The sequence below is a fragment of the Alexandromys fortis genome, unplaced genomic scaffold (assembly GCF_014885135.2).
Source record: "Alexandromys fortis isolate MF-2015 unplaced genomic scaffold, M_Fortis_MF-2015_v1.1 scaffold_14, whole genome shotgun sequence".
In the NCBI taxonomy this organism is placed as follows: domain Eukaryota; kingdom Metazoa; phylum Chordata; class Mammalia; order Rodentia; family Cricetidae; genus Alexandromys; species Alexandromys fortis.
This window is the reverse complement of record NW_026067910.1, coordinates 6,985,899-7,013,728: the sequence shown is the minus strand read 5'-3', so window position 1 is coordinate 7,013,728 and position 27,830 is coordinate 6,985,899. Positions and strand designations below refer to the sequence as shown.

The window sequence follows — 27,830 nt, the reverse complement described above, 5'->3', positions numbered from 1 at the left end:
ATATCTCTGCTAATGGCATCATCCTTTTCCAAGCAACTTCCCTCTCCTGGGCGGGGTTGGGGGGAGAGTGGAAGAGACCCTAAAAGACAACAGCTTGCTAGAGTTACTCTCAAGGGGACGAAGCTGAGATGTGATTCTGGAAAAGCGATGAAACTTCCTTGAGTCCACGAGGAGCTACCATCGCTATTCAGTAGATGAGCAGAAAACATTAAGGAGGCCCTAATGAGGAAATCAAACCTGGAGGAAGGAGCCCTGGGTACCTCTGTTAGAGAAACGAAGGTTGTCTTTATCGGGAAATCTTCAGCAACTGATTCATTTTTAAGTGCCAGCTACTGAAGCATGAAAATCTTTGAATGTAACATAGTCAATACCCCAAATTCTAAAGCACGTTCTAAAGTCACTTTTCATTCAGGAAATATTTCAGACTCTTGTAATGACATGAAGTCACTGTTATGAATATCAATTATTGTTGTACTAGTTAAATATAGAATGGCTTCTGAATAGAACTCTTAGTTAATACAATTAATTTTATATTAATGGATTCCTGAAAATTAAGTTATAGTGAACTATCCTAATAAGAATTAGAGGAACATCAGTCTATCTTTTAAAAGTCCTAAAAAAGTGGACACTGGTATTTGGTGAGTAGTCTTGTAGAGTTATTTATCTTTTAAGATTTATTTTGATTCATGTGCACACACGGTTGTCACATCTCCAGTAGCTGGCATTACAGGCAGTTGTAAGATGCCAGATGTGAGTGCTGGAAATCAGATCAGGTCCTCTGGAAGGGCAACAAGTCCCTCAAACCCATTCTTTGCCATTCGAGGCTAGTCTGTAGGCTGGCCTCCTAAATGAAATGTAGTTATCAGTATCTTCATTTATTCAATGATAAATTCTGACAATAATATAATTGAGATACAACTTCAAGTTCAGAAATATTTTCAAAGTTACCATTGACAAAATATTATACAGCATTTATTATTATAATTCTATTTATTAGTTTTAAAGTTACTTTAAAGTGGATGTATGTGCATATAGCGTGGGCTACAGTTTTGAGTTAGATGCCCCTGAAAGCCCACCTATGAAGGCTTGGTTCCCAGCACATGGTACTCTTGACAAGAAGTGGAACTACTATGAGGTAGTAGGCTGATGAAAGAAGTTCTCTTTTGGAGCGTGGTCCTAAAGAGGACATTGACACCCAGTCTGTCCTCTCATTCTCTCTCTGTTCCTTGCATGCCATGAACGAAACAGCCCCTTTCTGCTATACCCTTCCACCATGATGCTCTATGCTACACTTTTCTAAATTCTCACAGTGTCAAAATCTGACCGAAAATGTCTTGACCCCTCATATGGCAATGTTTTGAAATGTGGTAGCTTTCAATTTGGGTAAAGCTGGATAAACCACACCTGTCATGAACTACAGGGTCTTCCTTTATGTTATTTTCTCTTTTTGTTGTTGTAAGAATAAAATAGTACACAAAATATTTAGCATACTGTGTCACAAGGCTTGTTCATAAATGATGTTTCTAAAGGGCTAATCTTCATTCTGTTTGAATAGTTCTCTGTCTGCATGGGTGGGGTAATTCTCACTCTAGATTGCTCAGGGGTTCTAGTCAACCTTTCATAATTGTTTTTAAAGAATTAGTTTTCTGGCCGGGTAGTGATGTTGCATGCCTTTAATCTCAGCACTCGGGAGGCAGAGGCAGGCAGATCTCTGCGAGTTCAAGGCTAGCCTAGTCTACAAGAACTAGTTCCAGGACATCCAAGGCTATTATACAGAGAAAACTTGTCTCGAAAAACAAACAGAAAAGAAATAGTTTTTCATATTAAATTCTTGCTTAATTACAAGAAACATCTTTTTAAGATAAATATTTGTTATGTGTGGTACTAGGAGAAGGTTATCTAAAAATCACAATTTGCTACTAGTTCAAGAATAAGCTTTATTATTTGGGAGTATTGGAAGACTGCTAGTTCCTTTGATGAAAATGGACCTTTAAATATATTGGAGTTTTAAACAGAGAACTAACTCTCTTGTTTTCATGGGACTCTATGATAGCTATAAAACCTCACATCTGAGCAATCCTCCATCCTGGGCAATCCAGGATGATCATTAACTCTAATTAACTATTTTAAAGCACCTTCATATTTCTCAAACAAGATACAATTATAGAAAAATAAGAATTGAGTTAAGTAGGAAAAAAACTGTAAAGATTTTCCATCTGGACTGCATAATTTACCTTGACTTTTGAGGATGAAACATGAGAAATTTTCTGAGTTATTAGGATAAAATGAGGCAATGTATGAGATGGTGCCTGGGAGCATGACATATTCAACAAAGACATCACTTTTATCTTATTTCATCTAGCTGTCTGGCTCTTTTAGAGTATTTTCTTTTCCTTGAAATAAATACAAAGTTATAGCTAATAATAAATTGTTGCCATGGGTAATTAACATCATCGCAAGTGACCTAAACTATGCAATAAATATAGTAGAAAAAGGCTATTTTTAGGAGAATTATATCTTATAATACGGAATGATTTTAATCTTTGCCTTCCTCTTAAAACTTCTGTCCGTTCATTTATAACAACAAATTAGAAAAGTGGAGGCCATAGTGACGTATCTCTGGGGTTTTACCAGCCCATGGTTCCATGCTCCAACACAGCCAACATTCCCACAATCTACAAGATATCTCTACCACTCTCATCAGCAAAGGCATAGATGGTCTTTCAGAGAGACCTGTTACGCAGATGGGAAGCTAAATGGTGAAAAGAGAGTTTTCATATTAGGTCTACTGCTATTATTGACCAACTTGGAAAAGAAATCTACTTTTGAAGACCTTAATGGCAGAGGAAGTTTTTATGGTGGGTGACTAGCCATGCCCATGACAGGCACACTATGGGTGTCAAAGTGAGGCCTCTCATACCAGGAGCTTGGGCGCCTTCCTTGACCCCTGTCTGCAGTAGGCAAATAAGATGGGCGCGTTTCATCAGTACCACTCATTCTGGGCCTAGACCTATTTTTTATATGCAGTTCCTGATATCATCTGAGAAGTTTCCTTCACCCAGACTCAAATGGAGGAGGAGTTCCTGGTGTGCAGAAGAGGAAACATGCCAACAAAGAATATTAAAACAATTAACTATAATGAGGCCAAAGTAATTGTGACTGAGCTAAAATCACCATGTTTGGGGACAGAACTGTTGAAATCTTAAGCTAAGAGGAAACAAGACTTAAGCAATATAATAAAAAAAAGTCAGACATTCTCTTTTCCTTGGAAAGCTCTTGATGTGATTGTCAGAATTTATATGAGTTGAATGATTCATTAAAGTTCTTGTGAGTATCCAAAATATTACAGAAAAGCCTGGTGATCTTGGCTGATTAATGCCATTGAGCCCACTGTACTATAAAGACAGAAATAAGAGGGACAATTTTAGCAACAACGCAGCCAAATTTTAAACTTATATTGATTTCAAAAGCAATGTGTTTTTTTAAAAAATAGCTTATATAATAGTTGAGATTTCTGCAAAATGGAATGCTTTATTGAGATAGAGTATGTGTATCCAAAGAGCCCTTGGATTTCATATTTGCACTGGGCTTACGGCCTTGGTCTATTTGCTTGGGCACCATTTCAGCAGCACAAAGAATGCTCTGCAGTCATCAGAGGTAATTCTGGTTACACAGGTGCTTTGTATGTCACAAAAGCTAACGCTGTGAGCCTCAAGCGGGTCCACTGGAACTGCTGCAGCATGTTTGAGCCATGTCTTCATTTCAGTTACAACAGCAAGTGACCACTTAACGAAAGGCTCTCAAAATGGATTTGTAGTCCTTTTCTTAACTGGTAATGTTTTCCTACCACTTCAGAGCCAGAAAACATTAGTGTATGCAATCTAATAAATCAGTTCAAAGTTCACTTGCTCTTGGAGTCTAAAATACTTGGAGTTACCGGAACAGCTGGCTTGGTTGTCTATGGAATAAGATGACCGGAATGAGTGGCTAGGGTCAACAGCCAAATTTCTTCTAAATAAAGGCATATACTTCTGTTTCATCTGTGTTTAAACAGTGCCAAGAAAGCTTAGAAACTGTAGCCAAACTGTGACATTATATCACACAGATTGCTATCTACGGAGTTCTGAAAAGATTTCTATCAAAACCTGACTGTCTACGAAGCACTCCATCAGACCGCCTGTAAGCTATCTCTCAATGGTCCATGGAACAAGGGTTCACAAGGGAGAACTGGGGAGACAATGGGTTTATATTTCTAAGCCATCTGCTGAGGTAGGGATTTATAGCCTTCCGACTGCAGGTCCAGGAGAATGAGGATGTTCCCTGTTTATTCTCGTTTGTAGCTTTAGTTGTTAGCAATGTGGAGGGAAGAAAACCTGCCTTAAAAGCAGGGAGCCCAGGAGTCTAGCCTCTCCCATCTCAGCGCTGTGATCTTGGATAACTTGTTTGGCTCCTCCAGAACCTGATGTTCACTTAGGTCAAATATAAAGGAGGTTGAAGAAGGTCTGTAACTTTTGCTACAAACTTCTGTGATGCAATGTATGTGACATCGTCCCAGAAATTTCATACAGCCTTGTCTCATAAAGCACACAGCCCCAATTTGAATAATCATTTCACTACCTAACATTTTCAAAGAAAGGACGGTTCCAAGAGCTTTCGAGGTAAGCACTTTCTAGTCCACTTCTGGTGACAGCGAAGGGACGGGGAGGAGGCTGTGCCGTTCTTTTCTCTTCTAAAACTCTTTCTGTAGCACAAAGATTTGAAATCTATTGACAAAGGCCTTCCAGAAACTACTGGGATCAGGGTTCCCCCAGAATATTCACAAGAATCTGATGACTTAATCACAAAACTCTGTCTGAGAAGTCTCTAGGCTGTGATCAATATAACAGCTTGTCCCATCAAAATAAACCCATAAAAATCAATCACTGTAAGAGATGGCGTTTCCATCCTCTAGAAACGACACGTTCTTCTCTGGTCTTCAGATTGTAAATACCCATCCTCTGGCTTGTAAACCAACCATCATCCAGTAGGTAGGAAGTTTTGTGTTTCTCGGACCTGCCAGAGCTGGGGCTGGGTGGGGAGGAGTGGGAAAGGCTTTGTAACTAAGTTTCTGGTTGACTTGTCAACACTACCTTTAACTAGCAGTTCTGAGCCAACAGCCCTGACATTCAAAACTTCCTTCACAGAGACCGTGACATCATTTTTAAAAACTATGGGAACATCTCTGAATTTTATATCCTACATTCATCCAGGATATATGGACCAAGGACCTTATATTAGCTACTCTTTTAGGAGCGGGGCAAAAACCTGAACAACACGAACTCTGCCACAGAACAACCCAGTTCCTAGGCGTCCTAGTTCCCTTGACATTCCTGGTATCCCTGGGGTCCCCCTCGCAGATATGAGTGACCTGGTGACCACCCCAAGACTCACCTGCTCCCTGATGCCTGCCCACGAGCACGTCAGCTCCCACCATGCAGCCCATGCCCAGGATGCAGACCACGATGCCGATGAAATGCACAGCCTTGTACCGGATCAGCAGGAAGAACCAGGAGAGCAAAATCACCACCGGGATCACAAAACAGTCCAGGAGCTATTGGGAGCATTAAAGGAAAGAACAGCAAAGGGTTCAGGGATGCTAGGACACAGAAAAAAAAAAAAAGCCCCACTCTGTCGGAAAGTCCTTCGCTGAACAGCCTTCGTTTGAGGCAGAGCAGAAGCAGTGAAAGCTCCCTCAGCCCTAGACACAAGGTAGTTTTGTGTCTCACTTAACCACAGACATCCTCCTGAGACTCGAGGAAGGGGAAGACGACAAATGAATAGGACTGGATGGGGGTGAAAGCTTCCCCGCCCTCTCTGTGTCGTTTCATTGCCCATCTTCTTCAGAGCCCTGAAAATGCTCCTAGGAACACCTGGGCCATGGGGAGGCTACCTTGAGCCATTTGACATGGTTCCACCACTTCAGGAGTAGCTATGGGAATGAAAGGTGTGGTCAAAGAGTTTTTTTTTTTCAAATTCATAGAACCTAGAAAATGTGTACTTACTTTTTTTCAGGCAATTATCGGCCTTCTAATACTGAAAAGTCTTTAATAGTTGTTGTTTCATTTTTAATATCACCATACATATTGGCCTGACAAATAGTGTGGCCTGAGTCCCTGAGAGCTGGTACAACTGACCTTGCTGAGGTAGAGAGAGAACACGGGGACATGAAGGGAATGAGAAGAGTCCCGTGCAGGGAGGGAATCGGAGCCCTTGCTCTATGGCACTGGACTGTCCAGTACTCAGGAGGCCTTGAGTTCTTACTAGAAAGGCAACAACCCCTTCAACCCTCCTTGGTTATCAGCACAAAGCACAGAGTTAATGCAGAGGGAAGCATCTTGTAGTAGGGCACAATGCATCATATCTGCAATCCAAGTACTGGGGAAATTGAGGCAAGCAAATCATGAGTGTGGGGCCAACCTGAGCTACAGAGTGTGCCCCTGTCTGTAAAACAGAAGGACTGAAGATATAGCTCAAGTGGTATATTGCTTGTCCAGCAGGCACAAAGCCCTGGGTTCAAGCCACAGCACAGCATGAAACAGGTCCATGGTCGTGTGTGCTTCTGAATCCAGAGGAAGAAGTCATGCTTGCATACATACTGTGTTGGAGGCCAGCCTGGACTACATGAGATCCTGCCTCAATAATACCAAAATCGGCTTAATAAAAGTATATGTAAAAACTGAAGTACAGGCCGGGCGGTGGTGGCACACGCCTTTAATCCCAGCACTTGGGAGGCAGAGGCAGGCGGATCTCTGGGGGTTCGAGGCCAGCCTGGTCTACAAGAGCTAGTTCCGGGATGGGCACCAAAGCTACAGAGAAACCCTGTCTCAAAAAACCAAAAAAAAAAAAATCCAAAAAACTGAAGTACAACAACAAATTTTAAAATATGACTCCCCCAAAGGCTGTTTATAAACCTTCAAACGCTTTAGGCTCCCTGGGCTTGGATCTGCCCCTATCACTTTGATAAATCTACTGAAAGTCATTGCCCAATGTTGGGTCCCTCCACTAGGCAAACCAGTATCCCACAGTACTTCAACTTATGTGTTCTGAATCAAAGATCTGTGTTTTACCATGCTGCTTGTACAAATCCTTGCTAGACTCCTAAGCATTGGCTTTGATCCTGCAGCTGCCAGCACAAGGAAGGGATCCCTAATGCTCCTCCATTCGCACTGCCTACCTCTCAATGATCAGTACAATCTGATCTGTCTCTTCCATCTTGTAAATGTCTGGATTCTATATTCATGCCACCCTCTGCCACTCGTGCTATCAAGACTCAACCAGCGTCCTCTCCTACTGGGACAGAGCCCTTCCTGCTAGCCCCAGAGCCTTCACTCCTGGAGGCTCCCCCCTTCTGAAACGCTTTGCTCTAATTCTTGAACTCGCTTATTTTTCAGCATGTAGTTTATATGCTACCTCCTCAAGAAAGCCTCTCAGATCTGAGGATGAAGTCAGGTCCCACTTGACAGTTTCCTTGCACCTTTTCTCCTTCGTAGCTCCCATTGCAACCTTTCTTGGCACAATGTCAAGCTTATTCACTTGCCTGTTTTTAGCATGCATAATGCTGCCAGGCTCATGAGAAGTGCCCGATAATAGCTACTGAACAAGAACATAGATTTCTGATGATCTGAAGCGTCAAAATCGAGCCTCTGAGATCAGTAAGGTCTGGAGGTTTGGGTATTCACACAGCATCTCTGAATGTCAGCCTAGTCAACTGGGAGCATAAACAGCGCTAAGACTCCTTGCTCTCACCAAAGATGTGTGTGATGTGGACAAACCCTCATGCACCTCTATGGATTGGGCTTCTCTCTTCCCAGATGACTAAGGTACTCAGAGTACTCAGTCATCTCCAGGGTTGCTGAAAGATGATGGAGTCACAGTTGATGGAGGTGGGTCTTGTATCTTGGCTGTTGCTTTCATTGGTTAATAATAAAGAAACTGCCTCGGCCCTCATAGGACAGAAAATTAGGTAGGCGGAGTAGACAGAAGAAAATTCTGGGAGAAAGAAGCTTAGTCGAGGAGTCGCCATGATTCTCCTGCTCCAGACAGACGCAGGTTAAGATCCTCCCTGGTAAGCCAGCTCGTGGGCTACACAGAATATTAGAAATGGGGTAGAACAATATGTAAGAGCTAGCCAATGAGAGGCTACAGATAATGGGCCAGGCAGTGTTTGAAAGAATACAGTTTCCGTGTAATTATTTCGGGCATAAGCTAGCCATGCGGGCGTCCGGGTGCCGGGGACGCAGCCCCGCCGCTCCTATCTCAACACACAGTGAGGAAGTACCATGTGGATGTCATGCCAGGAAGTATTGTGAGGACAGGGGTCTAGTCTCAGGGGCACAGTACCCCTAGAGGGGCTCTACATAAGCCACAGCAGCTGGTGGGATTGCTTTTCAGCAGCCCAGAGTGGCTCCCTTGCACAGTTAAATTAACAATGTAAGTTAATGATCTGTCTGATGTGGTTATATGCGCTATGTTCGATTTTACAACTGGCTTCAGATGCCATGTAATGAAATTTCAGTTTGCCAGTGAAAATTATTCTCTACACATAGCACAGCCGCTGTTTCATTTTACAAATTAAAACTGATTGGATTAAGTTGAAATATTTCATTACATGCCATACAGTTGGGATTGCATCTGACTGGCAAGAATCTTTCTGCAGAGCTAATGGCTTCCCTTCCTGGATCACTGAGGCCAGACCAGTAGCAGCACATCATCCAGCTTTTGAAAAGTGCTTTTTGGTCTCTCAGCATCACTGGAAACACTAGAGCTCTTGGTGAGCCCTGGGCCTGCTGCTTTTTGGTTTGGGAGTAAAAACCCTTGCTTGTAAGCATTAGCTGGTCCCAAGGAAGGAGAGTGTTTAGAAAGAAGAGAAGGGAAACAAGCATGTTATCAAGCCAGGGCTCATACAATGCTTGTTCAAGAGAAATTTGGTGCTCAGTATGGAGTAGGGCTTGGTAAATGATGCTTGAATAGTAGGCACATCCCTGACTTCCAGAAGGAACATTAGAGATAATTCAGGCCCTTACTGGCATTTGGAGTCCGGTGTCAATTCTTCATTTGGCGAGACTGTTTCTTCTCTCTGAAGAAAGCCAGTACTACTGGCCTCACCCTTAAAGCAGGCCTACAGCTCTACCAATAAACGCCCCTGCATGGTATCATCTCCCCAGTGCAGAATCTCCAAGATTCATTGAAAGTTCTGCACTCACAAGTCCCAAGAGAGTGATACGCAGAAGGCCATACAATTTCTGGTCTTCACAGTGGCAATGACTAATGACACCTTTGAACAGTATTTCAGTGGCAATCAATGACAACCACATTGAGTTGCTACTACTGAGGTCTCAACATGGTGTCTGTCACTACGGGGGAGAAGCTGTTTGGCAGCTGGTATTAGTAAATCAGTTATTAGCTTTTAGTGACTTCCCTCCCTCCCTTCCACCCTCCCTCCCTCTCTCTCTCTCTCTCTCTCTTTCTTTCTTTCTTTCTTTCTTTCTTTCTTTCTTTCTTTCTTTCTTTCTTTCTGCCTCCAGCTTAACTTCTTATCAAAGACTGCTCAGATCATAAAACAGAGAGACATTATACTAACTATCCACTACAGAGAATGTTAAACAAAAAAAAAATGTGAGCAAACTCACCTTCAGTTCTATGACTAAACAGTTTATAAGGATTAAATCTCAAAAGGAATGTTTTTCATATCCCTTACATATCATAGAGAGATTTGGATTCCTTGTAATTATTGCTCACCCTGAAAGCTTGGAGAGGCAGGTAACAAGATCAAACTTGCTTTTGCTTAAACTGAGCCAGATTTAAACCAAAGTCCTCAAAGGATTAAAGATGCATGCTTCTTCCCTTGGTTTCTAAGACCAATAAGTGTTCCATAATTTTTAAATATAAAAAGCATGGTCTAGAGGAAAATAATTTTAAATTGTCAGCAACTATGATCAAACAGAAAGAGGGAAGGTTTCTTTAACCAAAACAATTATTTTAACAAGAAATGCAAAACTAAGAGTCCAGCAGGAAAACAGATCTTCCCTGTCAAACATTCAACATGATGGGCTTCTCTTCATGCTGACCGGGTTCTCATGGCCTCGGTCATAACTGGAGGGTTTTAGAGATACTAAATATAGCCTCCTGGCGGGGCAGAGGGGATTAGCTTTAAGCCCATTTCTCAATGGAAGATTAAAATCCCAGTACCAAAAGATAAATAACCATTATTTTACGACCACGTCATACTTTGAAACATCTCAAAGAATAAAGGAGCTGGGCATGATGGCAAAAGTCTGTATCAGAGCACTCAGGAGACAGATGCAGAGGCATCATGAGTTCCAGGGTAGTCTTGGCACAGAAGAAGACCTAGCTCAGAAAACAAAACAACCCAAACAAAGGGGGAAAAACGTAAATACTATGAAAATCGGTCATTGCTCTTGGATTTACATACAGCTTCCCCTCTTAAGGGTTTAAACTAATTCACTCCCCTTGTATGTTAAAGCCTCATTCCAGAGGGATTTGGGACCTCTTACCTGACTTTGTTGCCGGTCAGCAGCAGGACGGTTCTTGTAAGCCATGGTGACAGCACTGGGGATGCTTTTGCGGTTTTCACATTTACCGAGGTTTCCTGGTTCTCACTTACAATTTGGAAAGAGCCCTTTAAAGGAGCAATGGCTGCCCTCATTTTTTTTTTTCTTTTTTTAAGTAAGGAAAACTGGTTCCAGGAGTAGAGCCAATTAGTGTTAGAATTGGGCCTAAAATACTAGTTTCTAGACCCTGAGGTCAGAATTCAAATGCAACTTACAGAAGTTAGAGGTCTGTGTTGATGATGCTTTAAGGATGACAGATGGTGTGTGTGTGTGTGTGTGTGTGTGTGTGTGTGTGTGTGTGTGTGTGAGATATGGTGTGGTGTGTGTGTATGTGTGTGGTATGGTGTAGTGTGTGTTGCCCAGCATTTACCTTTCCTCTCTTTTTCATTTCCACCAATTTCTGACTTTCTTGCCACTGCATTCTTGCCTGTAGTCTTTAATCATACTTGGTTATATGTCCATGGACCACCCCAACACACACACACACACACACACACACACACACACACACACCATCCATCTCTTCCTGTCGGCATCTACTCAGGTTTTTCTCTCTGTTTATGCTACCTCTACTTGCCTGTGTTTCATAGACCTCCTTATAGTCTACTTCAGATTCCTACATTTCTGAGAGTAGAAGCTGCATGGATGAGAGTGGGGACCCGGCTTCTTGTACAATCACACGAGATATTTAAGGCCCTTGCAAGGTAAATGTCAGCACACTGCAGACCCAGAGTGGTAGTGTAGGGAGAGCCAACAGAGGCAGGAGAGCAAGTCTGATTCTCTAGTGGTGCTTTGGCCATATTCCTGTAGAATCAGAGTGCCAGCTGGTCCGTCAGCCTGGTGAACTCTAAGAGGAAAGTCCTAGCTAACCAAGAGATCCCTGAACCCTGTCCTTCCTCTGCTTCCCAGGTTCTTCCTGTTATGTGTCCTCCAGCATACCACAGTTCCAATGCGTTCCTCTGCAAGCCCACTGCACAGCCAGAGTTAGCCTGCCCATGTACCCATGCACACATGGATCCAAAATCCTCACTCTTGTCTGCGGCTCTGATACTGTGTACATTTTTCTTTTCATTTTTCTAACTAAGAAAGCTCTTGTTTTCTTTATTATTTGTTTTATGTAGATTGAGATCTATTGTAGGATTCCCTGGAAACACACCAGCCAGGCCAGCCAAAGAAGGTAGGGAAACTGAAGATCCTCACCTCTCCCCACTTTCCTCCAAATCTAAACCCCCGGTTCTGTAACGGACTACCTGCTGTGGTCTCTCCTCACTTTCTGTCCCATTTCTAGGGCACTAAGCAGACCTTTGTGGAAACCCTGCTTTCCATTCTCCTGTAGGCCCTCCCAGCCCCCACTCCAGCCCATACCTATTTTTAAGTATTAGCTTCTAATTCTTAGAAACACATTTACCAAATGACCACACCAATCAGAATTCCAGAAGAATTCCCTACCTGCCTGGTAACACACAGCCACCACATTCTCCTAAAAAACAGAAAGGACATCAGAAACTAAGGAATAAAACACCACCCAACGACAGATATCAGCATCTAGAATTGCAATCTTTCCAAACCTAGATGCCTAGATGTCAACATAAAAACACAATCAATAACTGCCAGGACAATATATCTCCACTAAAGCCCAGAAAGAGAATGGCAACACAGCTGAACAGCTACCTTAAAATAGTCTTTATGAATATCATAGTGGTCCTCAAAGAGGAAATAAACAGATTCCTTAAAGAAATCTATGAAAACACAAAGAGTGGAAGGAAATGAACAAAACAGTTCAAGACCTGAAAATGGAAATAGAATCAATAAAAAAACACAAACTGAAGGAAATCTGGAAGTGAAAATTTTAGGAAGTTGAGCCAGAACCTCAGAGGCAATCCTCATTAGCAGGATGCAAGAGATAAAAAGAGAATCTTAGACACTGAAGACTTGATAGAAAAAAATGGAGATCTCAGTCAAAGAAAAATGTTAAATCAAAAGAGAAAAAAGAAAAAGACAGCATAAAATCTAGGACACTATTAAAATACCAAACCCAAGAACAATAGGATTAGACAAAGGAGAATAAACTCAGGATAAAAAAGAATTTTCATTAAAATCATAGAAGAAAAATTCCCTATCCTAAGAAGATGTCAATCAAGGTACAAAAAGCATACAGAACACAAAATAGACTGGACCAGAAAAAATTCCCATCAGCACATAATAATCAAAACACTAAAGGCAGAGAACAAAGAAAGAATGAATATTAAAATCTGCAAGGGAAAAAGATAAAGTAACATAAATATAGGCCAAATTAAAACAATGCAGAAATCAATCCTAAATAATCAAAAAGCTGTTGGAGTTCTCACTCTACCCAACCTCAAACTGTACTACAGAGCTATGGTAATAGAAACAGGATGGTATTGGCACAACAAAGCCACATTGATCAATTGGAATTGAATTGAAGATACAAACATAGATCTGAACTGTACTACAAGGCTATGGTAATAGAAACAGGATGGTATTGGCACAACACAGTCACATTAATCAATTGGAATTGAATTGAAGATACAGACATAAATCTGCACACCTATGGATACCTGATTTTTGATAAAGAAACCAGAAATACATACTGGAAAAAAGACACCATCTTCAACAAATGTTTCTGGCCAGACTGGACAACAGCCTGTAGAAGAATACCCTTAGATCTATTCTTATCACACTGCACAAAACTCAACTCCAAACAGGTCAAAGACCTCAATATAAAACCAGATTTATTGGAACTGATAGAAGAGAAAGCAAGGAATTCCCTTGAACTCATTGGTACAGAAAGAGACTTTCCGAACAGGACACCATTAGCATAGACACAAATATCAACAATCAATAAATGAATAGTATGAATGAATGAAACAGAAAAGCTTCCATAGGCAAAAGACAATGTCATTCAGATAGAGCAGATGCCTATAGAATGCAGAAAGTTTTTTTTTTTTTACCAACTACACATGGGATAGAGAGCTAATATCCAAAATATACAACAAACTTGAAAAACTAGATATTAAAAAAACTAATCAAATTTAAAGATGGAGTATAGATCTAAACAGAAAATTCTCAAGAAGAAACACAAAGGGCTGAGAAACATTTAAAAGAAACCTTCAACATCCGCAGTCATCAGGTAAATACAAATCAAAACTACTTTGAGATTTCATTTTACGCCAGTCAGAACAGTCAAGATCATAAAACAAGTGAAAAATTTGGGAAAAGACGTGGAGTAAGGGGAACACTCACCTATTGTTGGTGGAAGTGCAAACTCACAGGGACTGTAAGATAAACAGTGTGATGGTTTCTCAGGAAGATGGGAATCTATTTATCTCATAATCCTGCTATATCCCTCTTGCACATGTAACTAAAGGATGTTTCACCCTGAGTCACTTGCTCAGCCATGTTCATTGCTGCCCTATTCTTAATAGTCAGAAACTGGAAACAGCCTAGATTTCCCCAAGAGAAGAATTGATAGAGGAAATGTGGTACACTTACACAATGCAATGTTACTCAACTGTTAAAATAATGACATTCACAGGTAAATGAATGGGTCTAGGGGGAAAAAAATCTGGAGTAAGGTAACCTAGACCCAGAAAAACAAATATAATATATACTCACTTATATGTGGATATTAGCTGTTGTTGAGTCAATGATAACCAAGCTACAATCCATAGAGCCACAGAGCTTAGATATGGAGTAAGGGACTGGGGAGGGGGAGCAGATAGATCTCCACAGAGAAAGAAAAGAGAATCGATAGTTCTGAATGAAATGGGTGACTGGAGTGGGAAGATCAAGTGGGAGGAAGAAAGAAAAGCAGTTAGAGGGTATGGACTAGAGGATATGGGGAGAGAATTGGGGGGGGGGCACTTGAGGGTAGTATGGAAACCTAATGCAGTAGAAACTTTCTAAAATACATGAAAACTGTTGAGGTACAATCACCAAATAATGGAGGTGACAAAGCCCCAACTGAACACCTCATCACCAAATGAAGCTTCTAATACCAGGTGCAGGTTGCATTTAATTGAGCTGTTAGTCAAAGGGGTCCCAAGGGAACCCCCAAATAACCCATGTTGTTGACTGAACTATAGTATAGGTTGTCCTCCCTATGCTGACAGCAAGGCTCCAGTGCTGTAGACAACACCTACACAACTCTTTGAACATGGAGAAGCCAAGCTGTTCCCTACATAGAGCCTTCTCCTCTGTGGTTTAGCGTCTTGGTTACAGGAAGGTAGTCTGCTTGCTACTGAAAGAGAAGTGTGAACACCAGCCCATTCACAAAGCTGCTTGATCCACAATGGTGTCCTGCTGCCAAGATATGCCCATGCAAGGGTAACACAAAGTTTGTGGGAGTAAACCACCAGTCTGTGATTTGACTTAATGACTGTTTCACGTGATGGAACCCATACTCTGACACTGTTACTGCTTGGTGGACATGGATCTGAGATTAGACATCCCAATCTCAGAATAAAACCAAATACTACTGTTCTAAAACACAAAACAAACAAACAAACAACAAAAAATAGCAATAAAATGACTCCTAATGATACTCTGCTATACTCAAATTTAGTTTCCTCCAAGGGAGTCTCATTGGGAAAACAAACTACTCTTAAGAGTAGACTGCATGTCCAGCAATAGATGGCCAATAGAAACTGAACTCAATGGCATCTTTGGAGGTTTCTTGTCTCATAATATGTCTGGGCTCCCCCCTTTTTTATTCTATCTTATATTTTAGTTTTATTTTTGCTTTTATTTTACTTGGTTTGTGTAGTAATAGGAGTGGCGGGGCTGCGTCCCCAGCACCCCGGCCGCCTGCTAGCTTATGCCCCGAAATAACAACACACAAACTGTATTCTTTTAAACACTGCTTGGCCCATTAGTTTCAACCTCTTAACCCATTTCTAATAATCTATGTAGCACCACGAGGTGCGCTTACCAGGAAGATTCTAGCCTACGTCCATCCTGGGTCGGAGCTTCATCGCGTGTGCCTCAGAGAGCAGAACTATCGCATCTGTCCGGGAGAGGGGAGCATGGCGTCTCTCTGAGCTCACTTCCTCTTCCTCCCAGCATTCTGTTCTGTTTACTCCTCTCACCTATGTTTTAACCTATCAGGGCCAAGCAGTTTCTTTATTGCTTAACCAATGAAATCAACAGATTGATATATGACACTCCCACATCATGTTTGTATTTTTATTCTCTCTTTTTTATACTATATGTCCTTTGTGTATATATTGTAGTTTCCAGTTTAGTGTTTTTATGGCATTTTGGGTGTGCAATAGGGATTTACCTTGAACCCCTGGGTGGCAACCAAGTGTAATAGTGATAACCTATAATACAACATTTTATTTTTATAAGAATGAGTAACTTTGACTAGAAACATGAAGAAAGGCTACAAAGATTCATTTCTTAAATTTAGGAAATAGTTTTTTTCTAAAGAGATCAAATTTAAATTCAACCCATTTCAAAGAATTACTTTAATCATTAAAAATGATCAGCTAACAGGATATCTAGTACGTTACTGCATTTTGTACTGACTGACATGGATGCTTTGAAAATGGATGAAGATGATCAGAAAATCTGAGAAAATAAGCTGGGGAGCTGCCCTGCAATTAAGAACAGACATTTGAGGAAATCTTCTACTCCTAAAGGCTTGGCATGGCTTATTCTTCAACCTTGTGGCATTTCCATTCTGGTGAAATGTACAGTCAGGGACTGTGTTTTTGTCTAAAATGCCACAAGTACAATTCTCTTTTTTGCTGTTCAATGTCTGTGGTCCTAACCACTGATTTCTTTGTTCTAGGACCTAGCCAGGAAAGAATAATAATTTGATCCCATTGGAATTGCCATTTTCTAAGTCAAATTGACTGGATATTGCCAGTCACCTAAAAGACCTAAGCCAGCAAATGGAGATCAGGCCACCAACACTAACAGTAATCTAAACTGCAGAAGGCAGTATTGCTTCCCATTTCCCACTACAACTTAACGTCCTGGAAGTTTGCATACAGACCTTGCGAGACATTCATCAGTTCCCAGATCCTATCAGGACTCCTTCAATCAATGGACCATCTTAACGGGTGCCTAGAGCCAGCAGCAATACAGCACATTGAGATTGTCTTCCTTCCCTTTTGTTTTAAAGCCTTGGAATCCCCGATGGTGGTAAAGTCCCCTATTAGCTGGTGATGTGGATTTTGGAGGTGGCATGGGGCCGAGCAGGCATGGAATGGAGAGAGACAGTCCTGGCAACCTTTGGAAGGGATTGAAACCTAACTTTCATGGTGGTAATAAGGTGAGAAGAACACCATCTTCACACTCCTTCTGCATTGCGCTTGATTTAGGAGATATACATGTCCACAGAAAAGCCAGTTTCTTTATCAAGGACCATCTTTTATAATACTAGGCACAAAGGTCTCCAGGAGAAGAAAATCAGAATCTGTAAGAATAAAATGTTAACAATGATAACCTTTGAATGTGAAGATATGACTGAATCTTTCTAGTCCCATGGCTCAAATCCCCTGTGGTTTCTAAATTTCCTCTGAGCATATACCATTCTCAAAATATAGAAAGCAGCATGCAATGAAAGTATAAGACTCTCTCTGTCTCAGGGGGAGCTAAGAGTTTATAGAAAGAAAACAAAACAAGACCTAAGCGCTCCCGTTTTAGCAGAGATTAATTAGGTGACCTCATCCCTCTGTCAAATCCTCTCTCTGCTGGTAAGAGACTCCTCCAGCAGCCTTCTGCTCCTCATTAGCACTCCCCTCTGGCTAGTCACAGGGCAGGGGCTCCCCTCACCTGCCCGGCTGTCAGATGCTCCACCTGAGGCAGCGTGGGTGATTCCAGGGAAAGCAGTAACTCTGCATGCTTCCCTCCCTGCTTCTAATTGGTCATTCTCCCTGGTTTCTGAAAGTGACATGCAATTTAAATTCCTCTCCAGTGGGTACAACAGGAGCATCAGCAGGGACGGGTCTTTAAACAGGCAGACTGCAGAAACACAGAGCTGATGAAGTTCCCTTCCTTCTGACAGTCCTGATGAAGAAGAGACTGCGATTTGGAAAGTGCATATTCACATAGTATCGACAACCATTTGCATTCTCTGGCCTGAATAGTTATTCCTCCTGCAGACATTTGAAAAGGCAGCCAGGAGTTCATCAGGAGGCAACAGCACAAAATCACTGGCCGCTGTTACACAGTTACACCAGACTTTTGTCTCACCAGGCTCCTATATTCAAACCATTCTCTCCCAGTCCCCATACCTTAGGCCTTAATGTTTGTATTTTATTGTCTTTAAATACTTGTGCTGCTGAAGCCCTGCTCCTACAACATTGCCAACAAGAGATAGAAACTACTGAGAGGTGCTTGCCACAGATGGCCGCTTTCCAGGCAATGTCCCTTCAGTGATGTGGCAAAAGTTCTCACACTACTTTCCCTTTTGGTTATCAATGGGACAAACAAACATGTGAATTGCCCATCACCTGAGGTCCCTTATTCAAGTGTCCTGTTTGGACATTTTTGCTTTACGTTTTGGGTTTCAGTTGGAGAGGGAACCTGGGGTGGGGGGAAGGGACACTGCCAGGCACAGGAAATCTGGGACAAGAGCCTAGAAATCTAGGTGACCAGAAGAAAAAGATAATTAGACACAGGGCTTTTAGTCCCCTTGCAGAAAACTTGCCCGCTGCAGAAGAGAGCCTCCCAGGTGGATTCATCTCCACATTCCTTCAGGTTGAGCATCTCGAGACCAGCAAGAAGCTCTGGTTACCAGCCAACAGATTTCACAGGGAAAAGCCCAGAACTCCTGTTCCCTGGGCACTCGGAGACTGGTGCCATGACTGGTCGCTAGCTCCCCATTTTACGGATGAAGAATAGATCACAGACGCTCCAGCTGCCTCACACACTCTCTCTTGTTCTCAAGAAACAGGCCATGCCTCCCCACAGCCCCATCTCTCTCTTCAGGTGCATAGTGGCAAAGAACAGCCAAACTACTGTGGCCTCGCAGTATCCTCTGGCAAATTCCAGCAAGTCCAGGCTCCTCTTGACCACACCCACAGTAACTGAGTCATAACTTTATTTTCTTACTTATTGCCTTCCTTCTTCTGTGACTCCTAGCATGGAGGCTAGGTCACAAGATATGGAAAGCCCACACAAATGCGTAAGACCAAGTAATCCCCAAATCCCCTTTGCCCGTCAGGACCAGAGACACTCTTTCCTCAAGACCTTAGCATTGCTGTCTATGGAACAACACTGTAACTCTATTAATAAATCTCTTTGAAGACAAGTTACTTCCGTATTGTGCATTGAACTTTATATCTTTTACAATTAATCTCACAATCACATAGTAACCAGTCTGTCAGAGGTTCCCATACAAATGGAAGGGCTTTTGGTTTGTTTGCTTGCTTTTAAATCAAGATCCAGGAAGAGGAGCAGTTGTATGGATTCAGTCCTAAAAAAGGTTGTTGAGTTTGTCTGAAGAGCAGCCTGGAGGGCTTTCTCTCCCACGGAAAGGGGGCAACAAAGTTGACAGTCATCACTGGTTGAGAGGTTTTTTTTTTTTTTTTTTTTTTGCATTTTTATCTTTGAAGTGTGGGGTATAAGATAATGCGTAAGAAGCAGAATGATTCCAATGGTGTTTCTGCCTGAGTGTATTTCTGAGGAAGTCTTGCTTTAAGTAAGTCGGGCCCTAACTTGTGTGTTTTTTTCTTATTTATAGAATTCATGAACATGAGAACATTAGCGATAACATTAAAGCAAGTACACATTTCAAAGCACATATTGAAGGAAATGAAAGTTTTCTGATAAAATATTAATTCTGCATTAATTTTGCATCACTTTTGATGCCTTGCAGCATTAAAACTGCACAGCAGGGAGAACCACTTTCCAAGGCTTGGGGAGAGCATCTTGTACTTTGGGGGTTTCTATTTCTGGCATGCCTATCTAGGTGTTGGGTTTTTTTTTTTTTAAGACAAAATCTGGTTTTCCCTTTCTCTTTATTTTTATTTTTTTATTTTTTTGGTTTTCCCTTTCTCATACTAGCCATTTGTTCATTCAGCAGATGATTACAGAAGGCCTTCCATGTGTACACACGCTTGCTTTCCCTCTCTGTGGACTTTCTAGGCACCGAGGGTCAGCCTGTCATACTCTGGAACACTCGGTCCCTCCCTCCTGGCCCTGGAGCCTGACTCTAGCTGCTGTTCCGTGTCCCCCTGGTCTCTCTCCCTTCCCACTGGGGTGCTTTCTTGAATAACTGGTTCATCTTGGCCTTATCCATCCCTTTTCTCTTCACCTTCCTGCCTCTCTTCTTCTCTCCTTCTCTTCCTCTCTCCTTATATAGCAACAGGAAGTAGCCAAGGTCCTTGAATGGCTGGTCCTCCTACCTCTACATCCTAGTGCTAGGATTACAGGCGTACCCAGTTTTACACTGTACTGAGGATCAAACCAGGACTTGCTGCAGGTTAGGCTAGCCCTCTACCAACTGAGCTACATCCCCAGCCCCCAGAGTTAATCCTTTTTACTTCTTCTAATTTTTAATTGTTTGACAGTCTTACACAGTTGTATAACAAATTTTGTCATTTTCACCCCTCATCCCCTCCTACACCCTTCCCTGTCATCCACTGTTACTCTTCCCACTTCTTCCCAATGAACCCTGTCTTTTCCATCTTTCTTGTTCTTCTTTGTTGTGTGTGGCCCACTGAGCTTAATTAGATTTACTTGTTCAAGCTGGATAGGAAGTCACTCAGTGGAACACAGACAACAGATCTATGGTTGTAGCACTGAAGAATGTGACACCATTCCTAAAGATGTGTTATTGCAAAGGGTCTGTCTGGAAGTGGCGATGACTCATGGGCTCCTTCTTTATCCATAATGCAATGCTGGTAGCCCCAGTTTTGTCTTATGGAGGTAGACACTACTGGAATGAGTTCACGACGCAAGGGCTACATCATGTCCAGGTGAAATCTCTTCATTGGATATTTTATCTCCCCTTCCTCAGCTCTTACATTCTTGCCGATCCTTATTTAATGATGTCCCTGAACCTTGGAGGGATTCTGCTGCTGGATCCATCCTATCAGACCTATTGTTGATCTGGTGTGGATGGGCCAAGCCCCTGTAGCTCAGCTACCTCCAACCCAAACCTATGCCATTGTCTACAGATTGTTTATCTCTCTCTCTGTGATTCTTCTCTTGGTAAATGGAACTAAGTAGTACTCAAATATGCAGGTGGCATTTAGGACTTCTGTCCTGAAGTACGTCCTCAACTAACCTTCAATGTTCTTATTTTCTGGATCCTTCATTGGGAACCTCAGACTACTTCCTCCTAGGTTTTGTCACGCTCTAGGGCTCGGTTTTAAGTTTTCTTTTCTTTTCTAGTCTTATTCCATTATGCTGTTGTCAGATCATGACCTTCAGAGCAAAATTCTTATTCTGTGATGTATCTTCTTTACCCGTTTTTCTTTTCTTTTTCTTTTTTCTTTTCCAATTTCATGTTATAACACTAACGCTCACCTGGAGATGTGGGCCAAAAACTAAGGCATCATTCTTCACCCTTCTATTTTTCTTTCCAGGTCTTTCCAACACTCATTCAAATGTTCATAAAACCCTGTTGGATTTGTGTCCTGTCACCTCTAGCTACCTCCAGTTACTTCCTTTAGTAGGGCTGCTAACTGCCCCAATGTGTGCACTCTTACCCTCTCACGGTTACTATTCAACAGCAGCAATGGTTCACTAACAATTAAGAGCAAATCTATTCACCTTCCCTTGGCTTGCAGAGCCTCGTATTGCCTGCCCCTAATGCCCTCTTCTGTTTATTCTCCTGCCACTGGCCACTCCCCTGCTTTTCCATTGATTAAATATGCCATGCTCCAGATCTCCACCATTCTCTTCTCTTGACTTAGACCTTTCTTCCATCACCTTTGCATATTTTACTCTGTCACATTCTGACAGGGCAGGGGGAGGAGGAAGGAGAATTTTTTTAAAAAGTATACTTTTAAAAGGAGGCTTCAGGAAATCAGAATAGTCTTATCCATGCTCCACCTCCAGTATTCATGGAAAGATGTATCATATATTTGATAACTATTGGCTGGATGAATGTATGGGCAAAGCTTAGAGCATGAATTGAGCTTTCTTCACTCACACAGAAGATTGGTCTTGCCTTTTTAGACACTTAAATGTCTTCAGAATTCCTTTTGTTTCATCCTGTTCCTCCTTTTATTTCAAACTATAAAAGTGATCTTGTAAAGTGAAAACCCCATTCATTTATCCTCTACTCTTAGAAACCATGGGATACAATCCAAACTCCCTGAGGTGCCTTATAAATTTCTTCATGATTTGTCCCTAGCCATTTCCACATATTCTGTTTTCTCTTTCAGAGACTCCATGGTGTCAGTTATACATGACAATATGTTGCAGAGTTTCTTTTGTACATTATGTTCATAACTGGTAACATTAAATTATGTACTTAAAAATTGACAAAAGGATAGAACCCTGTTGGAGTACATTACTGGCTGGTTAGAGGTCAAGTCTGCCTTAGCCTGGCAGCTTTCTCTAGGCTCAGAAACATGGAAAAGTCCCTCCCTTTCCAGAAAGTCTTCTTGCTGTCTACTTGCCTTATCTGGAGAATATCTGGGTCTACAGGACTGATCTTATCTAAACCAAATACCTGTCTCTAAACTAGATGCCGGATTCATCTTTGACTTGAACTTTGGCACAGATTTGAAGCACAATTAATAAAAACTCAGAGAGAAAATTTGGGGTTCAACCTGAAGATCCAAACAGCAAAGCAGCCAGCCATTGGCTCTTACCTTGACCTCAGTCTGAAATGACAATTCTGCCTCCAGGGATCTCAGAATGAGACTGTGACTAAGAGCTGTCCCCTCCCATTTTATAATCCTCTCTAGACCAGGGATTAAAGGTGTGCACCATTGGGATTAAAGGCCTGTACACTGTCAGGTTTCTATGGCAGCTAGTGTGGCTACTGGGATTAAAAGTGCGTGCTACCACTGCCCGGTAAGTAAGGCTGACCAGTGGGGTTGTTTTACTCTCTGATCTTCAGGTAAGTTTTATTTATTAAAATACAAATGAAACACCACTACACATATTCCAGAAGACAAGTGCCAGGAGCTCTGCTATTGGACCCCACTGCCACATACTGCCTTGAGACAGGAGCATGCCACATAATGTGAATTAGGGTTTGTCCCCAGGTTCCCCAAGGCTACATATTCCTTATGCTCTGAAATAAAGTTGAGCTGATTCACCAAAATCAGTCTCCTGGAAGTCTCCCTCCACCCGTGTTCATGGGTTATATACAAAGCTTTCTGTTGCCCCTTATGGCTCTTTCTCCTCTCGGACTAATGACTGATAGACCAACAGGGAAAGAGGAACCCTACAGGATACGTGTTAGGTGTTCTTACACAAAACATGACAACTCATGTTGAAGGGTGCTTAGTTCTTTAACATGCCACAGTCTTTACAGCCTCGTTTATTTATACAAGTTCTTTCCTTACCTGGAACCCTCACGTTTCTTTCCCACCTTTTTCATGGTGTGCTTACACTGAAGTTTCAAATTCACTCTAGTCTATACTTCCTCGAGGAATCCCTGTTTAAGTTCCCAAGTCTAGATTAAGTGCCTTGAAGGGAAATCTCACATATCTTTAGAATATATACTTATGCTAAAATACAATTACCTCCCTTAAAGGCAGTTGTTTCTCTTTGGTTTTGTTTTATTTTGTTCCTTTTGTGGTTTTTTTTTTTTTTTGAGACAGGGTTTCTTTGTGTAGCTTTGGAGACTGTCCTTGAACTAGCTCTGTAGACCAGGCTAGCCTTGAAATCATGCAGATCTGCCTACCTCTGTCTCCTGAATGCTGGGATTAGAGGTATGTGCCACCACTGCCCGGCAAGGACGAGCATTTCTATCTTGTACCCAGGCCTTTCATTTTTTTGAAAGAGTTTTTATTTTTGTTTTATGTGCATATGAGTTTTGCCTACATGTGTGTATGTGCACCATGTGCATGCCTGGTGTCCACCTAGCCAGAAAAGAATGTTGGATTCCTCAAAACTTAAGCTAAGGAGATATTATGTGGACTCTGGGAACTGAACCAGGGTCCTCTGAAAGAATAGCAGGTGCTCTTAACCCATCTCGCCAGACCCTTTGGTACTCAGTCTTACCTAACAACAAAAATCGTGCTTGGCACAGTATGACCCCACAGGTATTTTGCTAATTTACTTAATAATATTTATGGAATATGAACCACAGGCCAGACACTGCCCTTGGAGATATAATACAGCTCCCTACCCTTATGTGTTTTCCCATGTAGGAAAAGACAGACAAGAATATATGTAGTATGTCAATGGTGACATCTTTGGAGAAAAAGGATACAGAAGAGAAGGTGAAGGAGCAGAATAAACTCCAATTTGAGAAAGATCTTTATTTTAGACAGGACCTAACCAGGGGGTGAATTCAGTCTAGCAAAGCCATATACATTCCCAAGAAACTGTACCTGCCCTGGTCAAAGTGACCCACCAGGGTACCCAAACAACATCTGTGTATATCTGCTTGCTTCAAATGTCCTTGTAGGCACCCGATTAACCACTGTTTTGACTGTTCTGAAATTCCCCTATGCCCCAACCAACAAATTCAAGAGTTGTATACTTTCACCCAATCCTAAAGTGCCAAAGCTTGGGCCACCCTGCTTGCAGCTTTCCCCTTTAAGAACCCGTTATCCTGAGAGCTCGGGGCCATTCTCCCCTACCTGCTACTGCAGTGTGTTGGAAGTAGCACTTGTATGGGTCCTGGGAAGCTTGGCAGATAGTAGCTATTAAATGGACGGCTAACAAAGGGAGCAATGATTGATTTCTTTGTTTCTGTTATCAAAGAAACCAGGATGGCAGGGAGCAGTCTACTGAGTTGACTTAAACCATGAAGCATTAAAGGTAAGGTCTCTGTGCAAGCCCCGGTTCCTATCATTGTTCTTAGTCCCAGATGTTGCCAAAACTTGCATTCTTTTCACAGAGCTCCTAACAGCTGTCCCAGAAGATGCCCAGTCACACACTGACTTGACATTCAGTAGTTCTTTAGTTAGAAAATGCCCAAAGGATAGGGAGGAAAGGAAGGACAGAGACAAAGATAACTCCTGCCACCATGGCAGAGATTGGTGTTTTTGTGAATTCTCATTGTGTGAGACTCTAACTTCCAAGTTGTTTCAAGTCTATACATTTGGGGCTGGAGAGTTGGCTTGGAGGTTAAAAGCAGGAGCTATTCTTCCAGATGACCCAGGTTCACCCGGGTGGTGGTGGCACACGCCTTTAATCCCAGCACTTGGGAGGCAGAGGCAGGCGGATCTCTGAGTTTGAGACCAGCCTGGTCTACAAGAGCTAGTTCCAGGACAGGCTCCAAAAAACCAAAACAAAACAAACAAACAAACAAACAAAAAAAAACACAGAGAAACCCTGTCTCGAAAAAACCAAAACAAACAAACAAAAAACCCAGATGACCCAGTTTCAGTTCCCAGCACCCACATGACAGCTAACAACTGTCGGTACCTCCTGTCCCAAGAACTCTGGCACCCTCACATAGACATACTTGAACACAAATAAAAATAAATAAATGTTTTAAAAAGAAGACTATACGTTTCATGCATAAAGCAGGGCATAAATTTTTAGAGGCTCTTGAACAAATACATGTCCTCAAATATATTGTTGAAGGAAACAGGCTACAGAGGTTTTCTTCTTCTCCTCCTTCTTCTTCCTTCACAAGAATGAAATGATTCATTATAGGCCAATGTTGGGTAGTGATCAACTGACAATGAATGCTCTGTAGATGGAAGCAATCAAGACTTGAAAGAATCTGATATGTATCTGTTGGCAGACAGCCCTTGTGAGCAGTCTTTTCTCAGAAAAAATTAATATCTTTTCAACTACAAAGATGGAACAGTTTTTGCATAGGATTCCTTTCTCAAAAAGGCACAGAGAGCTCACAAGTGCATCCATGGAAGGGCCTAAAAAGGTTAGAATTTGCTGAAATGGTTTGTGTTGCCAACTTGATAGCATCTAAAGTCACTTGTGAGAAGTCTCTGGGCCAGAAATTCCCAATGTGTGGGTCACAACCCATTTGAATGAACCTTCCACAGGGGTCACCTAAGACCATTGGAAAACACAGATATTTACATCACGATTCATAACAGTAGCAAAATTATTGTTGTGAAGTAACAACGAAAATGATTTTTTTGTTTGGGGCTCACCACAACATGCAGAATTTGTATTAAAGGGTTGAGAATCACTGCTCTAGACATATCTGTGAGGAATTATGTTGAATGGGTTCGCTGAGAAGGGACTGACTCATCATAAGAGGGGAGCTTGGGCTTGGGTCCTTACGTAAATGGGAAGGAGCGCATACTGAACCCAGACATTCATGTCGGTTTCCTGACTGTAGACACAATATGAGGAACTTCTTCAAGCTCCCGCCAACTTAGCTTCCCGGACATGAGGGCACATACTCCTGGACCATAAGAACAAAGAAATCCATCCTCTTTTAACATGCTTTTGTCAAGGTGTTTTACCACAGCAACGGAAAAAGTAAATAAGACATTTGCCTTGGGCTGGTATCAGCTCACTCAGTTGCTACTATAAAACACCATGGACTGGGTACCTCTAACAATACAGACTTTCCCACAGTTATAGAGGCTGCAAAATAAAGGCATCTTCAGACTTGATATTTGGTTGCCTCCTAGCTCATAGATGGTGTGTGTGTGTGTGTGTGTGTGTGTGTGTCTGTGTCTGTGTCTCTGTGTGTGTGTGGTGTGTATTATTCTTACATGTTGGAAAGGCTTCAGGAAGCCAGTAGGGTATATTTCATTCCACTGTTAAGAACTCTACTTAACTTAATCACATTCCAAAGAACCAATCTCTACACATCATAATTTCAGTGTCAGGATTTCATTGTGGAAATGGAAAGTGGAGACAAACATTCAGTAGTAGACAAGAAAAGGTTAAAAATCATCTCCGATTGTTTGGGTATTTTTATTAATACTACAATAAATTACCACAAAGTTATTGCCTTGGAAGAGTACAGCCTCCTCTTTTTAGTCCTGAGGTCAGAGGTAGAGAAGGCATCCTTTGGGCTCTAGTAGGGGCTTCTCCTTCGCAGTTCCTAGAGTTTGTCTCCATTCCTGGGCTTGTTATCGCTTATTCCCTCCTCAAAGGCAGAAGTGTAGAATTTTTGAATCTTTCTCATGCTCTGACCTCAGCTTCCGTTGCCTTATTTGCTCCCCTAGCTCCCTCTCTGTCTTCCAAGGATCTTTGCGATTACATTGGGGTCACTCAGATAATTCTGGATAATCTCACGATTTCAATATCATTAGTTTAATCACAACTCTGAATCTATTTTGCCATTTAACGTAACACATTTGCATGTTGTGGAGATTAGAACACCAGCATTTTTGAAAGGACATTATTCTGCCTACACTCCGGCTATGTTCGTGCATAATGAGAGGTGTATTGAAAATAATGAGAAATTTCCTTTAAGGGAAAGAGAAAATTGCCAATTCTGGAGGAGGCTGTGCAGGTGTTTACAGACCTAATCTCCTGTAATGCACTGGAATTCATCCATCTCAGCATGGCTGTCACTCACGACAGTCAGTCTGGAAGGTCATGGCTGTATTTTACTGTAGTGCTCTTCCTCAAACCGTTCAACTCTCTGAACTTGCCTTCGGAGTGTTCATCAATGGAAGCAATTGCTCATTTTTTGAGGGAGGTTTATTATTTGGAAAAATACAAAATGTTTGATTAAGCTATGCAATACTCTCTGGGTCTATGGGGGTGGTGGATAAAGAAACCTACATGCCTTCAAATTGTCTAAGAAAAAGATCTCAGAGGAGAAATTCTGAAAGCATTTGAAGAGTGGTCATCAGAACAATTGTATCAGGTTGAGAAAATGAGTATTTTAAAGCATAATAAATAGTGTTGTTATTGTACAAACTTGCTTTATTAATCACTTTGTATTTCTATAAAGTAAAACATGGTTAGCACTTCAAGAACATGTCTTTAAGCAAAAGTAAAGAGAATTCTTTTATGGGAAGTAGTTTCTAATAAAATCACCAGGGAACTGCTCATTTCTTATTTCATTGGAAACCATGTGTTATGAACTAGCTCTTTAAAGTTCATCGTCTCTTCATAGTATATTGCCTGAGTAGAGCTTCATAAATGACCCCAAACTAGATCATTGGC

General features: G+C 41.7%; 1 protein-coding gene across 1 annotated transcript in view; it reads right to left on the bottom strand.

Annotated features, from left to right (window-relative positions):
* Slc35f1 (solute carrier family 35 member F1) overlaps nucleotides 1-27,830 on the bottom strand; it is a 425,287-nt gene that overhangs the window by 39,796 nt on the left and 357,661 nt on the right. Inside the window, exon 4 of the mRNA XM_050138201.1 lies at nucleotides 5,431-5,590. Within this exon, the coding sequence (XP_049994158.1) occupies nucleotides 5,431-5,590 (160 nt within the window). The remainder of the gene's footprint in view (nucleotides 1-5,430; nucleotides 5,591-27,830) is intronic.